General features: G+C 45.6%; 1 protein-coding gene across 3 annotated transcripts; it reads left to right on the top strand.

The window, feature by feature from the left end:
• The first annotated feature begins 481 nt into the window (after nucleotides 1-481).
• Nucleotides 482-14,222, top strand: LOC110493403 (alpha-2-macroglobulin). 3 transcript variants are annotated; one of them, XM_036939870.1, is made up of 37 exons: nucleotides 482-589; nucleotides 1,132-1,219; nucleotides 1,403-1,583; nucleotides 1,965-2,121; nucleotides 2,662-2,714; nucleotides 3,049-3,069; nucleotides 3,328-3,493; nucleotides 3,582-3,666; nucleotides 4,457-4,607; nucleotides 4,709-4,829; nucleotides 5,277-5,386; nucleotides 5,496-5,669; nucleotides 6,456-6,689; nucleotides 7,079-7,145; nucleotides 7,223-7,365; nucleotides 7,499-7,648; nucleotides 7,984-8,136; nucleotides 8,275-8,362; nucleotides 8,547-8,697; nucleotides 8,954-9,179; nucleotides 9,262-9,388; nucleotides 9,488-9,609; nucleotides 9,704-9,755; nucleotides 9,833-9,916; nucleotides 10,025-10,201; nucleotides 10,688-10,763; nucleotides 10,937-11,093; nucleotides 11,174-11,248; nucleotides 11,751-11,913; nucleotides 12,186-12,376; nucleotides 12,633-12,848; nucleotides 12,991-13,115; nucleotides 13,303-13,393; nucleotides 13,500-13,568; nucleotides 13,713-13,815; nucleotides 13,924-13,977; nucleotides 14,111-14,214. In XM_036939870.1, exons 2-36 carry the CDS (start codon nucleotides 1,134-1,136, stop codon nucleotides 13,962-13,964), a joined length of 4,386 nt encoding a protein of 1,461 aa, XP_036795765.1. In that variant the 5' UTR covers nucleotides 482-589; nucleotides 1,132-1,133; the 3' UTR covers nucleotides 13,965-13,977; nucleotides 14,111-14,214. The 3 variants fall into 3 exon arrangements, with proteins under 3 accessions (XP_036795765.1, XP_036795763.1, XP_036795764.1); XM_036939868.1 differs by having other exon boundaries at nucleotides 483-589; nucleotides 7,220-7,365; nucleotides 14,111-14,222; XM_036939869.1 differs by having other exon boundaries at nucleotides 483-589; nucleotides 7,220-7,365; nucleotides 8,550-8,697.
• The last annotated feature ends 1,511 nt before the right edge of the window (nucleotides 14,223-15,733 follow it).

The following is a 15,733-nucleotide window of genomic DNA, read 5'->3' as shown; positions in this document are numbered from 1 at the left end:
GGTAATTTCCCACTTCCCACTTGGATACGAACGCATCAATAGTGTAAGCAATTCAGGGTTTATATAGGCCCGGGAGGAGTTTGCACATGGTGATACGGGATTGCATTCGTTTTGTAACCGGGCTGCCTTCCGGCATGAGCCAGGTGCCGCCAAAGGCGAATTCGGTTCAAAACAAGGTTAAGCACGTGGAGTAATGATTTAGGATAGTTTCATATGCATGTCATTGGCCTAAGTTTTCGGTGTTGACAAAATCCCCATTATGTGCTTTAGCTGCCTTTCCAATATTGGAAAACTCGACCATTTTATCGAAAAGACATGATGATGATCCTGAACGATGGACCATGCTGCCTTGTTGACTATTATGAATGGGCAGCGCAGATTACTGTTCCTTTTGAGAGGCGCTCCTCCCTACCGGTTATGCCCGGTCAAGTGCAACCCAGGTTCAGCTTAATCGAACGTCTTCAATATCCAGCAGGTGTGCGCGCTTAGTAACTAGAAAACAAATCCGGAACTAGCCGCGCACCTGCAGGATATTTAAGAAGACGTGACCGAGTCTTCTCATTTCTAAATCGATATACAAATCGCGGTGGTGAGTATCCCTTGACCACAGGTGTTATGGCAACTTGTGGTGCAATCATTATTCACATAACAGGTCGGCGATTAACTTCTAATAAATTAACGCTTAACTTTAATTTTTTTAAAAAAAAATTACATTCATCTGATATTTTACAGGCTATAGCAAATGCACTCTAAAAGTGTTTAGTAACATAGACTATGCACACTAGACTAACATTGATTTTGTTAGTCACTCACTCAGTTATCATTAAAATGGCATAGTCATGGGGGAATGTCTAGAATTGACGGACATAAGAGTGCATTTGGCCTCTTCTTTCTGCCCATTGGCAAAAATGATTAATTGCATGAAATTGATCATACAATTGTTAAATTCTTTGCCCAATGGTAGAATGACAGGAAATGAACTTGCAGTAGGCAGGTCTTCCTAGTAGGAATACTAGTCATAACTGGTTTGACAATTGCCTGCAATCTGTATCCCATCTAGACACAACCTGTATACAGTGCAGTAGGAATACTGGGTCATAACAGACTTGTTGGTTTATTTTTCTCCTTTAGTCATGGTTCTTCCTGGGCTTCAGGTTTGGAGATGGATCCTCTTTGCCTGCATTCACTGGCTTTGTGTCTGTCAAGAGACTCCAAGACCGTAAGTCCATCTTCAGTTAGAATTTAGTGGTCAGACCTGCTTCTCTCGTCCCGGTTTAACGTTCTCTTGTCAGAGCAATTTTTCATCTCCCCTTTCTGCAGGTCTTTATCCCCCTGTATATTTCACCTGGCTTTGTGTTTAGAGATGTACTGATGTTCCTGTTGCCGGGTGTGTTCTCTGTAGGGTTTACATGGTAGCCGTTCCTGCAGTGATCCAGGCAGGCTCAGAGGCCAAGCTTTGTGCCAGCCTTCTGCAGCCCAACGAGACCCTGGTCATGACCGTATCTCTGATGGCCGACGGGCAGAACAAGAGACTTCTCCACCAGAGTTCTGACCAAGAGTTTCACCGCTGTGTCCAGTTTCAGGTCAGCCCAGCACTGGTGGACTTCCAGAACCATTCCATTAAGAGTGGACTGTACTGCTCAGCTTTGATGCATCGCTTAGGTTCTTTGTGCAATGGCAGCTTATTTTATGGTTAATGTCAGTGGTGGCCTACCAGAACTTTTCTGTGATTCGGGCTCCAATTTGTACCAGGTTTTGATTGAATGCTAGTATATACTATTGAGACCATTTATATATGTAACTTACAGCAGGCTGAATGCATAATGGGATCCCTGCAGGAGTTAAACGCTCTACCTTGAAGTGGCTAGTGGCTCTTACCAACTGGGCCACACGGCACCACATTTGAATGTCCTATGTTATCGGTCCGTTTGTTCACCGTGTGTCCCTGTTTCCGGCCCTGACAGGCCCCTCGTGTGAAGAGCGACAAAGTGCTGAACTTTAAGGTGGAGGTTCGAGGAGAAACATTTCTATCAACAGAGGAGAGAAGGGTCATGATCAAACCCTACAGCCCCATGACGTTCATCCAAACGGACAAACCAATCTACAAACCAGGACAAACGGGTAATGTTAGAGCCGGTACACCTTTAGTCTGGTTGCTAAGAAACGGGCCAATGTTCTGTAATGGTTTACTCCGGGGCGTTGACCTTTTTGGGCCCCTGACCCCATTTTGACATCAACAGTTATCCACGACCCCACCATGCTCCCTTTGTTTATTTGAGGCTATAACAGTTTTACAATGAAGTCCTGTCAGACTGAAATCTGAAGGAAGTATTGTTTGAAATGCATCAGGCAATAATTGTGTAGAAAAGAACCCCATCATTGCTGGCAAAGCTCTTCCCCAGTCTGGTCCCGTCCTCTCTGTTCTAACATCCTGCATTATGAGGATTGTAGAGGGAAACGGTAGACATCTGAAGAGCCTTGTTGTTCAGGAATGTGGTGCAGATGCAGTAAATCCCCCTGGGTTCACTCAGGATATGTACACTGGAATCAGGCTGGGAATCCTCAACCAGTATTTCTGGGAATCCTTGGAATTGAGAAAGTTGCCTGAAATGATGCTTCTAATATTCTCATTGTGTTTGTCTTGTCGTTGGCTGTTTACAGTGCTTTTTAGAGTCGTCACCTTGGATACCCATTTTAGCCCCGTCAATCAGCTGGTGAGTTGAAAATATACGTTTGAAAATAGTATTTTAGTTCAGTCTACTATTTCAATCCAAGATGCAGAAGTGTCACAATACTGTGATGGACAACGCAGTCTGGTATTATGTACAGCAATCAACCAGCCAGGACATGAGGCTTCCATTCATATAGGTCAGATTGGAATGTATGGGGTCATCTTTTCCTGAGATTGAATTGCAAATGCTACATGTGATGTTTACATTAAGTGACCAAGCCAATCAGCTGTCTAGTAGCTGTAGACAGCGATGCTCTGTTTTGGCATTGGAGTTCTTAATGAAACCTGACCCCATCTCTTGTCTTTGCCCTTCACAGTACAACATTGTGGAACTTGAGGTAAGATCCTTGTTGGTGTAACTTTATGTTGACTGTCAGTGTAAAGACTGCAGCATTATGACTCCCCCTGCTAGCTAGATCCTCATATCCACCTACTGTACAAGTTGGCTAAATACTTCCAATCAGTGTTGTGTGTAATCTGGGCCCTCTTCAGTAGATGAATGTTGCAGATAGAACTGACTCCTTGTCCTGTATACTGTTGTGAACTTTCCACAACGTTGTGTCCTGCTGAACATGCCCCTTCCTATGAACCAACAGGACGTTAATCACAACCGGATTGGACAGTGGGTCAACGCTACATCCAGTGGCAACATTCTGCAGCTTTCTCACCCCCTGAACTCTGAAGCCCCTGTAGGATCCTATACCATTGTAGTGTGGATTGGTGGAGAGAAAATCTACCACAACTTCAAGGTAGAACAGTATGGTAGGTTGAGTTTCTCTTTCATGCTCTGTAATGTTGCATCACAATCCCGGAACGTTCTGGAGTTCACTGCTGTTCTTTTTATCTGTAGTTTTGCCCAAGTTTGAGATCAACATGAACCTCACTGACAAGATCAGCGTTGTTCAAGAGGAGTATGAAGTGAAAGTGTGTGCAGAGTGAGTAAACACTATTGGTGATTTGCAATGTACTGTAGTTACAAGGTGATGTGGAACTCCACTACATGTCATTAATTATCTCATTACGCGAAGGCAGACCTGGGTTCAACTACTATTAGAAGTATTACATTAACTTTCACATTTCAAATGAAGGATTTGAAAATACAAGTAAATAACATTGTATTGGTCACAACACGTGTTTGGTTCATGTTGAGGGTGCAGCGATATAGATGATCAATGCCAGAGGTATAGAATACAGTATAAACATATGAGATGAGTAATGCAAGGTATGTAAGCATTATTAGTGACTAGTATTCCAATGATGTCAAGTCTGTAGGCAGCAGCCTCTGCTAGTACTGTAGCTTAATTTGATAATACACTTGGAAATTGTTATGCATTTGAGGATACTCAAATACACTTATTTAAATATGCATGTGGTCTGCATTAATGACCCATGCTAATTGAAGACCTATAGTGCTACTGCTCAAGTCTTCAACTGCTGCTAGGATCCCTGAGATTTGTTAGTGGCATTTACGTGACCAGCTGGTTCTTCGGTCATAAAGCATCTCAGATTAGGATGGCTGTTCTAGGATCAGGTCCCAGACTTGACATGTGACCTCGTTCATTATGATCTATAGTTAAAACTGATCCTGTTCTGAGGCTCTATGAATACAGGTCCAGATTCATTGACCGTGTTCAACGCCTGACTTCAAGCCTTTAGGTCTTACGTTTTTAATATGGTAACTGGATGCAGGAAGTTGACACTTGTCTTGTTGTGAATTGAAATCAGATACACGTATGGGCAGCCTGTACCTGGTAAAGCAGGGGTGAAGTTGTGCCGACCTTTGGTGGACAATGCAGTGATACCAATAACAGTTGATGAGCGAAATCCACAAGGAGTTCCTGATTACACACCTCCATGCCACAAAGAGTCAATAGAGGTCTGTCTGCTTTCCTAAAACGAGTAGTGCTGTTTTTACCAACCTATGACATTTTGAATGGGATTTAAATGTGTTTTTGTGGTTCTGCCTGCTTTTCCTAGATGGACCATACTGGCTGTGCTTCTTATGTCTTCAACATGGCACTTTTCACAAAGAACGCAGGAGAGAAATTGCTGGGAGACGTGTTTAGTTTCCATGCAGAAGTACAGGAGGAGGGGACAGGCAAGTCCTCATCACAATCATTATGAGATGCATCATGTTGACTCAATACAAAACCCTTCATTTCACTTCAGCTGATGGCGACGTAACTGTTGGCTGTTTCATTAGATCAGGTTCCCTAACTGTCCTGGGGTTTCCCCTGGGTTCATGTTTTGGTTTTTGCCCGAGCGCTACACAGCTGACTGGAATAACCATCTCATAATGTAGTTGTGATTTGAATCAGCTGTAGTGCCAGGGCAAGAAACTACACGGTGCACCCGGGGGGGGGGGGGGGGTCCCAGAACTGAGTTTGGGTTACTCTGCGTTGGCTCAAGGTTGGTAAGAAAGAGCTTTTTGTCCGTTGGTGCTGCAGCAGGGTTTTATATAATGCTGTTTTAATGTTCTGTGGAAGCTGCACTGCAATTCACTTTCTGCGTTGTGAAATATACCATATTTGTTTTCATTTGACAGGTATTACACTGTCAGAGGAGAGAAATGTAGAGCTCTCCTATGTGATTGGAGAATTCACATTTGTTGACACGCCCCAAATCTATGAGCATGGATCAATTATCGAAGGCAAGGTCAGTCCAAATGTTGTTCCTGTTGCATTGTGGATGCTTGGTTTGTCCTACTTCCTGAACTACCAGTATGTGGTGTCACTTCATTCGTACAACCCCCCCTTTTCTTCAGATAAATGCTGTTCGATATAACAACACACCCATCTCTGACATGTTAGTCTACCTGTTCGAGGAGAAAGGCTGGTCCTCATATCTACGACTACAGAACCTAACCACGGACAGTCGTGGTATTGCCAGGTTCTCCGTCAACACAACCAGTCTGCCCAAAGAGAATATTAACCTCGTAGTAAGTATGATTCCTTCCAGGTTTGAGAGACTTTATAATCGATGCCAGTCTCTGGGACTATACAATATCTACATCTTAAATAGAACTATAACTAATTAAACTTTATTATATCTGATTAATAATGTTAATTCATAAGGAAGGGATTGTGGGTCTTTAAGCAGGCAAAAAGGGTTGTTAACCTATGGTTGAACCGACTCAACTTAGCTTTGGGATGTTTAGATAAGGTACAGTTCTCCATTATCTGGAACTGTCTCTTAAATAGTGATGGATGAAGGTGAAGATTCCAGAAGTGAATCTGGATAAGTGTCTGGAGTGAGCGAGCTAGTGGGTTGGAATCAACTTTTGAACCTGTTCTGTCCTGGTCATAGGAGGAAAGACCTTTTATAACCTATGATGTCATATTTTGTATATAAACTGTTGGTGGTTTCATGGCAGCGAGCTCCGAGAATAAATACTGTCATCTAATTTTGATAAGACTGGTCCCTGTCTATTTTATACAAATAAGAATCTTACACATTCTTAAACGGAGTGCATTTAATTAATGAACACATAGGAATTGACATTCCTGTGACGGGGGAACCAAAACGTGCACCGCTTGGGGTCCCCAGGACAGTTGGGGAAACGATTCCCAGAGGTCATGACCCTAACAGGCTAGGTGGAAGTAAAGTGGATCTGTTACCATATTGCTTCCTGTCATCCTCTCAGATCCCCACTGTATATAGGACGGGCTCTAGGGGTTGATTTAGGATTGGGCCTTTAGTTACTATTCCTTTTGTTCCTTTCCAGGTGAGCGACGCCCCACAAGTGGAGTACCCAGGATACAGGGTCCCCTATTTCAACAGAGGGCAACACCTACTCTCGCTGATCCAGCCCGCTGCCCCTGACATTAAACCGTCCAGCTCCCTGGCTATTCAGAAGGTGGAGAAACCACTGGCGTGTGGGCAGGCGGTGTCGATCACCATCCGCTATGCCGTCGTAGGGGAGACTGTCCCAAAGGGCTCTGTGGCTGTCCTCTACCTGGTGAGTAGAACCAGGAACAACCTGCAAACCCATGGTGCCTCTCAAACAGCACCATATTTCCTATTTGCACTCCTTTTGACCAGGATCATGTCAGACATTTCCCGAGACACTTTCAAAGGAAGGATGTTCCTAAACTACACCAATACTCCTAATCAACCACTGTAACCCAACCTTGCTCATGTTACAAATTGGAATTCGTAATATATAAATAATACATTTAGCAAATTCATAACCTATATGAAATGGATGATGGGCATCCACAAATGAATAGGTGCTAACGTATCATACTAATGGGAGTCGTGGATTTGTTAACCGTGTTACGTCTACCCCATGAGTCCAGGTTGCAACGTCTCCACTCTGTTGCTGAGAACTGTTTCCTTTCCCTCCAGGCCTTGTCCAGAGGGGTCATAGTTCAGCATGGACACATCAATGTTACTGTGCAGCAGGACAGTCCTGGTGAGTGAGTTTCATGAAGTGATTCTGAACGTTCTGGAAGGTGCTTAATGAGTGACCTGCTCTTTGCGTTGCAGTAGCCGAGGGTGACGTCACCTTGACGTTGGCAGTGGTCCCAGAGATGGCGCCGGTGGTTCAGCTCCTGGTGTACAGTATGCTACCCAGTGAGACTGTCATCGCCCACAGCATGAACTTCCCCACTGAGAAATGCTTCAGGAACAAGGTGTGTGTGTGGAGGACTCTGGCATATCCCCAGTGACTGTACATCACAAACATTGTTGTCCTTTTATGAAAGGTGTCCAGTATTTCCATGCAGACTGTATCATACCTGGAGTAATGGTATCTGTGTCTGCCAGGTGTTGGTGGAGTTCTCTCCCTCCAACGCTGTCCCAGGGGAGGAGAACACCCTGCATCTCTCGGCCCGGCCCGGTTCCCTCTGTGGGCTCAGTGCTGTTGACCAGAGTGTTGGCATCATGGAGCCAGGGAAGAGGCTGGATGCTGACAAGGTAACACAGCTCACTGAAGTGAACAACAGTGGTACCACCATGCCTACTGTTTTGGTGGTGCTGGGAATACAACCAGTGACCACAGCAGACATGGAGTGGATCTGTTCACTGTTGGGAGCTTTTATCAAATGTGATGGGACTCATTCTCTGGCTTGAGGCCCACTTTCTATTGCCTCTCAGTAACAGGAAAGCACCTCCTTGTTGATGGGACAACTTTCTAAACGTTTAGCAATGGACAACAAAATGGAGTGTTTCCCCAAGTAGTCGTTTCAGTCTGTTCTGTTTGGTCCCCAATGAGCAAGGTCATTTCACACCTCCCTGTTGTCCCTTTCCAGATATTTGATTTGCTACCGGTCAAGGAGACGACCTATGTTCCCTACGAGCTTGAAGATCCAGTAGCATGTTTACGTGTTAGACCAAGGAGATCCATAATACCACACCCATATGGACCGTCTGAGCAGACAAATGATCCTTATGCAGCTTTTCAGGTAAATATTTCTGCCCTGTTTTCTCAACTTGAAGCCTCTTCTTTCTGGGAAGAATCAGTCACCATACTGTTACAATGTGTTAAACTTAATAGAATGACAAACTGACTTTTATTACTAAATTGGTTCTGCTTTTTCTAGACACTGGGATTGAAGCTAGCGACTAACCTGGATATAAGAGTACCTTCCTGCCTCAGTTACCAGGGGAACCAGTACTATCGCTCCTATGGTGAGATGTCCTTACCAACCCTTATTCTCATTGCCAAGTCTAATGAATCTTGGGTTATGGATGACCATTTGCTAGAATAACAAAGCCTGGTTAAACTGGTCTAAACACTGCATGCACTCACTGAGCCCAGCAGCATTCAGTCCATTTTTAACTTGACACTAATGGCCATGTTTTGTGTTGGTAGTAGCTTACAGCCTAATGGCTAGGCCTGGATCAGCGGGTCCTAGACTTGAAATGGCTGTGGCTGGTGGACTTGCCGCTCCACCTCCGCCACCCATACAGACGGTCCGTACATTCTTCCCTGAGACATGGATTTGGGACCTTGTGGAAGTTGGGTAAGTGCTCTGCAGAGTGAGGCTGACCTCTGAAAGCCCTCTTAGCTCTTGCCTCATATCCAAACAGTGGTGTAGATTAGGAACCTGAACCTCTGTAAACTGTAGGTCAGCTTTCTCTTAGGAAAGACCCTTTGACCTCAATGGGTGTCCCTGGTTAGATAAAGCTTAAATGCATTTGTAACAACAAACTGAAATTAGTCCTTGTCTATTAGACACGTGGTGGCTTTCTGTTTGAACTCTGACCTCTGTATTCCAGGGAGTCTGGATCTCTAGATGTCCCCCTGACAGTCCCAGACACCATCACCACCTGGGAGACTGAGGTCTTCTGCCTGGCCCCCAGTGGCTTCGGTCTGGCTCCTCTGGTGGAGCTCACGGTCTTCCAGCCCTTCTTCCTGGAGCTCACCCTGCCCTACTCAGTCATCCGGGGAGAGCACTTTGAGCTGAAGGCCACTGTGTTTAACTACCTCTCCAAGTGCATCATGGTACGACGCTGCACAAGGATGGTTTCTTGAGTTGTATTGTGTGTCGTTCCACGTTATCTTACCCCGTGCTCCTCTTTGGCAGGTTTCTGTGACTCCAGCTCTTTCCTCAGACTACACTCTCACACCCTTGCGTGATGTCCAGGACTCCTCGTGCTTGTGTGCCAATGGACGAAAGACCTTCAGTTGGACAATGGCCCCCTCTGTCCTGGGTTAGTCTTCATCTGTTCAAACGGCAGAATGGATGTCAACCTGAGTTGTGTACTGTCACCGTATTGGATGTTGTGTAACCTGCGCTGTCCTGTGTGTAGGGGTTTTGAACGTGTCTGTTAGTGCGGCGGCTGTCCGGTCCCAGACTGAGTGTGACAACGGGGTTGTGAACGTACCGGAGAGAGGACGCGTTGACACAGTCACACGGAGCCTGCTGGTGAAGGTATGTAGTCTACCGCTGTGGGAGAACTAACGTTAGGTAGCACAGATACTGTCTAGTGGAACTGCCTCTGAAATGAATCCCTCTCCTCCTCCAGGCTGAGGGAACAGAGAAGAGCCACACCTACAACTGGTTGCTGTGTCCTACTGGTCAGTAATGAATCAACGTTGAATGTTCACGGTGGTTGATGTGATCATCTTCATTCAGCTCCTCTTTGTGTCCACAGGAGAAGCTCTGACGGAGGAGGTGGAACTGCAACTTCCCCAGAATGTGGTGGATGGCTCTGCTAGGATTTCCCTCTCGGTTCTGGGTAAAATAAACCATTGTGTTGTGGTGGGAAGACGAACCTTCTCCAGTGACGATGCTGCTGTTTGCAGAAGAGGACAGTCTGTAACAGAAGTCCCTTGTTTCTCTGTAGGGGACATCCTGGGTCGGGCCCTCAACAACCTGGATGGACTGTTGCAGATGCCGTATGGGTGTGGGGAGCAGAATATGGCCCTGCTCTCCCCCAATATCTACATCCTGGAGTACCTGAGGAACACAGAGCAGCTCACGCCAGCCATCCTAGAAAAGGCTACCAAGTTCCTCACTAGTGGTAGGAGAGTCCCTTCAAATCTGTCTTGATTAGATGCCAAATCCACAAACCGGGCTGGATTTGTCCAATTAGAGGATTTCGTTTTCTATTTTAAAGTGTTTCTCCACGGTGTACCCTGCTGTCATGGTAACAGCGGAGCTGCATGACAGATGATCTCAATGTCTTAACATCACTGACCCAACACATGGTTTTCTACTGAAGTCATTTGATGGTAGAATATTGACACTGTCTCATAGCACCCTATTCCTTACATAGGGCAGGACTCTCCAACCTTGTTACTGTCCTGTATGTAGGTTCACTCCAACCCTAATCTCGCTCCCCTTCTAATAATTAGCTGGTTGAATGGGGGTTAATTACAACTTGGTTGGAGGGTAGCTCTCCATGAACAGGGTTGGAGAGCCCTGATATATAGGGAGCCGTTTGGGGCACAACTCTGGGAATAGAACAAGCGCTTGGTCACCGTTGATGATGATAACCCACCGGCAGGTTACCAAAGGCAGCTGAACTACAAGAATGCTGATGGTGCGTACAGCACGTTTGGACAAGGCTTGGGGAACACCTGGTGAGTACTTGGCTTGTTTTTCACCCACTGGTAGTTTCAATGACGTATTGACCAATTAAATGGCATCTCTGGCATGGAGACGCTGGATAGGACAGCTGACGTGTGTGATGTCATGACTTGGAGCTTGACGATATGATGTCAGGGCTTTTAAATGAATCCACTTCTTTCTTCAGGCTGACTGCTTTTGTCTTGAGATCCTTTGGCAAAGCCCAGTCTTTCATCTATGTTGACCCGGCAACGATGGAGCAATCCAAGACTTGGTTGGAACGTCAACAAGGCCAACGTGGCTGTTTCAGAACTTTAGGGAAGCTCTTGAACAACAGAATTAAGGTATTTATATTGCTAATAAACAGGTTGTAGTTTGATTTCAACAGGCTAGATACAGTTGGTGTCTTGACATTGTTTTCTAGGGTGGAGTGACGGATGAAGTCACACTGACGGCTTACATCACTGCTTCAATGCTGGAGCTCAACATGTCCGTGACGGTAAGTAGCTTCACTCCATGGAACCATTTCTCACACCGTCATTACAGGCAACTCATTCAGCCTCCTGTATGAAATCTGTCTTACATCAACTGCCATTTACAGCTTCTACGATGTAGTGAAGTCATTTCTCTGCAAGTAGCCTATGAAATAACAAAGAATGGGCTTAGATCTGTTACTACTGATATTAGGCTCCGTATGCTACTGTAAAGTGAGAAAGGAAATGTGCTCTAGTCTGGTCCCAGATCTGTTGGTGGTGTCTTTTTTTTTTTCCAGCTTTATTTTTAGAGTGCCATGCCTCTTTAGTAGGGGACCTCTGCATATACCTTTTACAAATGTAATAAAATCTACAAGGAAAAACAATCCCGTTCCTCAGCAAAAAGTGTTCCCTAATCAACAATTTGAACTGCCTGAGGCCCCAGAACAGCAAGTTGAATGGAACCCAGTCCAAACTGATCTGGGACCAGGCTGGCTTTTAATGTGCTGCTGTCATTCTGTGCTCTAGGATCCTGTTGTGGACCACAGCTTGTCTTGCCTGAAGAACTCCACCAGTGATTTGTCCAACACCTACGCTACTGCTCTGCTGGCCTACACCTTCACCCTGGCAGGTGACATGGAGACACGGGCCCGGCTTCTGCAGCACCTCGACACCATCTCATTTCAAGAGGGTGAGCTATATCCTGGTAGCGCTGTCTTGCCTTGATTGAGCATGCCTGGATAATGGAGTACTCCTAAAAGTGCAAACCCTCAGACCATCTGGCACTCCAGAGAGGCCCAATAAAATGATTAATTTTAAATTATTGTTAAGAAGAAAAAAAAAACTCTTGCTCCTAAAAAATGTTTTGGACATGAATTGGGGAGGTCAGAACTTTGTATTGTGTAGTCTGTATTAGGATGAATAAGCTAGTCCTTATTCTGGTGTGTGCTCCTCAACCCTCAGGGGGTCTCCTGCACTGGTCCCAGTCCTCCTCTGAGACCTCGCCCTCCCTGGAGGTGGAGATCAGCTCCTACGTTCTGCTGGCGTCCCTCAGTGCCTCTTCTCGGTCGACCTCTGACCTGGGCTACGCCTCCCGCATCGTCAGGTGGCTGGTGAGGCAGCAGAACGCCTACGGAGGCTTCTCTTCCACCCAGGTATACTTTCTAAACACCAGTGGTCTGAAATGGTGCACTAGTACAAACATTGACTCGTATCAGACCACAGGGCATGTGTTCTTCATGTCCAACCTGGTGAGGCTCCCTTCCACTGATAGAGCCTAGAAACCATCATCGTAATGGCTGGAATTGGGATTTAGTCACTTTAGCAACTGTTCAATGTGAGAAATATTCAACCCTTTTAAAATGGTCTCTTTTCATTTTGAACTGATTGTCCTGTGGTGTGCATGTCTAGGACACGGTGGTGGCCCTCCAGGCCCTGGCTCTCTACTCCACCAGGGTGTTCAGTAGAGGAGGAGCCAGCACAGTGACGGTCAGGTCTCCCAGTGGGGACCGGTGCCTCTTCCATGTGAACCAAAACAACAAGCTTCTGTACCAGGAGAGGGCGCTGCAGGACACAGAAGGGAAGTACAGCGTTGAAGTGCAGGGCAGTGCTTGTGCCTCAGTGCAGGTCAGTGAAAACACATCTCTCCTCCAGTCCTGTGGCGCAAGATGCCCTTTAATACACAGTACAGGGAAGCTGTTTCTTCTGGCTCATAAAATGTTTGTATTCGGACAGGATGGTTTCCCTGACTTCCTCTTCTCTATCCCAGGTGGTGCTCCGCTACAACGTCCCTAGTCCTACCAGAAGCACAACGCTCAGTATCCAGGTGACTCCAGAGGTGGACTGCAACAGGAAGTCTTTGAGACCCAGAGTCACGCTGAAGCTCCAGTCTCGGTCAGAATGAAGGACATATTTGTATGAATTCTAGTAAATGTGTGACCTGCAGAATGGGTTTGACCCAAATGAATTAGTTTTGGTATACCTGTGTATATTGACCTAGTTGGTACCTCGGCTTGGATCAGTCAGAATGCTTATCTGGTCTTTATGGATAAAAAAATCAGCTGTCAATCATCTTTCTCAGATATCATGGAAAGGAGCTCACCACCAATATGATTATAGTGGATTTGAAAATGCTCTCTGGGTTTTCTCCAGATCCAGACTCTTTGGGGAGGGTGAGTTGTTGGGACCTTTATCCATGGAGGTCTTGCCTCGTCTGTGTCCCTTTGTTTAAGGATGACGGTTCTTTGTTCATGCGATATCAATGACTTGTCTTCACAGCTGAGGGGTTCAAGTCAAGTGGATCGTGTTGATATCAAAGATGACCATGTGTTAATGTACTTGACAGAGGTGAGGTGAAAACCATCTATCAGTCTGAAACCATTCACATGGCACTTCATATAATGGGCTTCATTTAAACATAATATATTTTGATGTACAGTAACTTCTGCTTTGATCATTTAATGACCCGTTTGTTTGTTTTTCTCCCAACAGCTGACATCACTTCCTTTCCACATCACCCTGGACATCATACAGGAGTTCCCAGTACAGAATCTAAAGCCAGCAGTGGTCAAGATCTATGACTACTACCAGCCAAGTAAGTTACTCTACTAACCCTCCCCAAAACGTTATTTTTACCCTCTTCTGAGGAACATTTGGTCAAGTTGTTTTCATTTACTGAGACGAAGCTGTCTTACGGTTACAGGTGACCAGGCTGAGACAGAATACGTCTTCCCTTGCAACTAGGGGTTCCAAGCTGGTGAGCTACTTGAAATCTGGAGTTATTGGTGATGAATTGTGTACTATACATGATTTAGGGAGCCAGTCTTCCTTTAATCTAAATGTTGGTCAGTTTGCTAAAGGATTCATTAAATGTCTTTGCTCCTCGACAGATGGAAGAAGATGACATTGATGTCACACCTGCAACCCTTGAGACGTCTTTCAAGTGCTGAAGTAAAACTATGGATCTGGAAATAAAGTGTTTCATTAAAACCCTTTTCTGGAGCCTTTTGTCTCTGATCAGTGAGGTGAATATTGAGGCAGTGGTGTTCATCCTGGGGTACATTAAGCAATGTGATTGGGTCCAGTAAACAGAGCAGCTCTCTGGAGGTGTAGTTTCCATCTGTGCTGTTAATCAGGGTCGCCAACTGTACAAAGGTGTAGATGTTGGGTTCTCATCTCTTCTGTTCCTCAGTCTGTGACATGGACGCCTGTAGTTGTGAAGGCCTGCTTCTCATCAGGGAATGGGCCAGGACATATTACCACTTAATGACATGTCTTACTGTGATCTCCTGATGAATGGTGTGGACAAGGCAGGGCAGGATGTGGTGGTAAACGCCTCACAAATCAATGAGACTGACGACCCAACAGATACTCTAGAGCCCTACTGACAACACTGACGACCCAACATATACTCTAGAGCCCTACTGACAACACTGACGACCCAACAGATACTCTAGAGCCCTACTGACAACACTGACGACCCAACAGATACTCTAGAGCCCTACTGACAACACTGACGACCCAACAGATACTCTAGAGCCCTACTGACAACACTGACGACCCAACATATACTCTACAGCCCTACTGACAACACTGACGACCCAACAGATACTCTAGAGCCCTACTGACAACACTGACGACCCAACAGATACTCTAGAGCCCTACTGACAACACTGACGACCCAACAGATACTCTAGAGCCCTACTGACGACCCAACAGATACTCGAGCCCTACTGACAACACTGATGAACCAACAGATACTGTAGAGCCCTACTGACAACGACTCGCATCTCGTTCATAGACTTTAGTATGCAAACATACTGGGATTAAGAGTAGCTGTGAAAAGCAGTGTTTATGACCTGACAATGGGACAGAAAAGACCATGTTCTGGGTTGACTGACAGCTCAGCATGTACAGTAAACTAAGTAATTACTCTACTTTTGACAGCGGTACAATACCAGATGTTTCGGTTCAGAAGATTTAGCTAGCCCTCTTCATTAGACAGTACTCGGCAATTCTTCAACAATAGTGAACACAAATATCACCATGTGAATTGTTCCCATGTTTCATGAGATGAAATGAAAGATCCCATTAATGTCCCATATGCACAAAGAAAGCTCTCAAATTGTGCACAAATTTGAGCATTTTGACTTTTCCAAGGTTATCCATCCACTTGACGGGTGGGGCTGATGACACGTTAACCTTGTGCTGAGGACAATGAGGCCGCACTGAAATGTGCATTTGTCGCAATGCCACAGCTGTCAAATTGAGGGCGCGCGCAATTGGCATGCTGACTGCAGAAATGTCTGCCAGAGCTGTTGCCAGATTGAGTCATTTCTCTAATGTTTCCCGCATCAAAGTCATTTGTAAAGAATTTGCCAGTACTTCCAACCCGCCTCACGACCAGGAATTGTAATCCTGCCAGCCCAGGAACTCCACATCCGGCTTCACCTGCAGCATCGTCTGAGACCAGCCACCTGGACAGCTGATGAAACTGGAGTATTTCTGGTTGA

The sequence above is a fragment of the Oncorhynchus mykiss genome, chromosome 13 (genome assembly GCF_013265735.2).
Source record: "Oncorhynchus mykiss isolate Arlee chromosome 13, USDA_OmykA_1.1, whole genome shotgun sequence".
NCBI lineage: Eukaryota > Metazoa > Chordata > Actinopteri > Salmoniformes > Salmonidae > Oncorhynchus > Oncorhynchus mykiss.
This window is presented reverse-complemented; position numbering and strand designations above follow the sequence as displayed.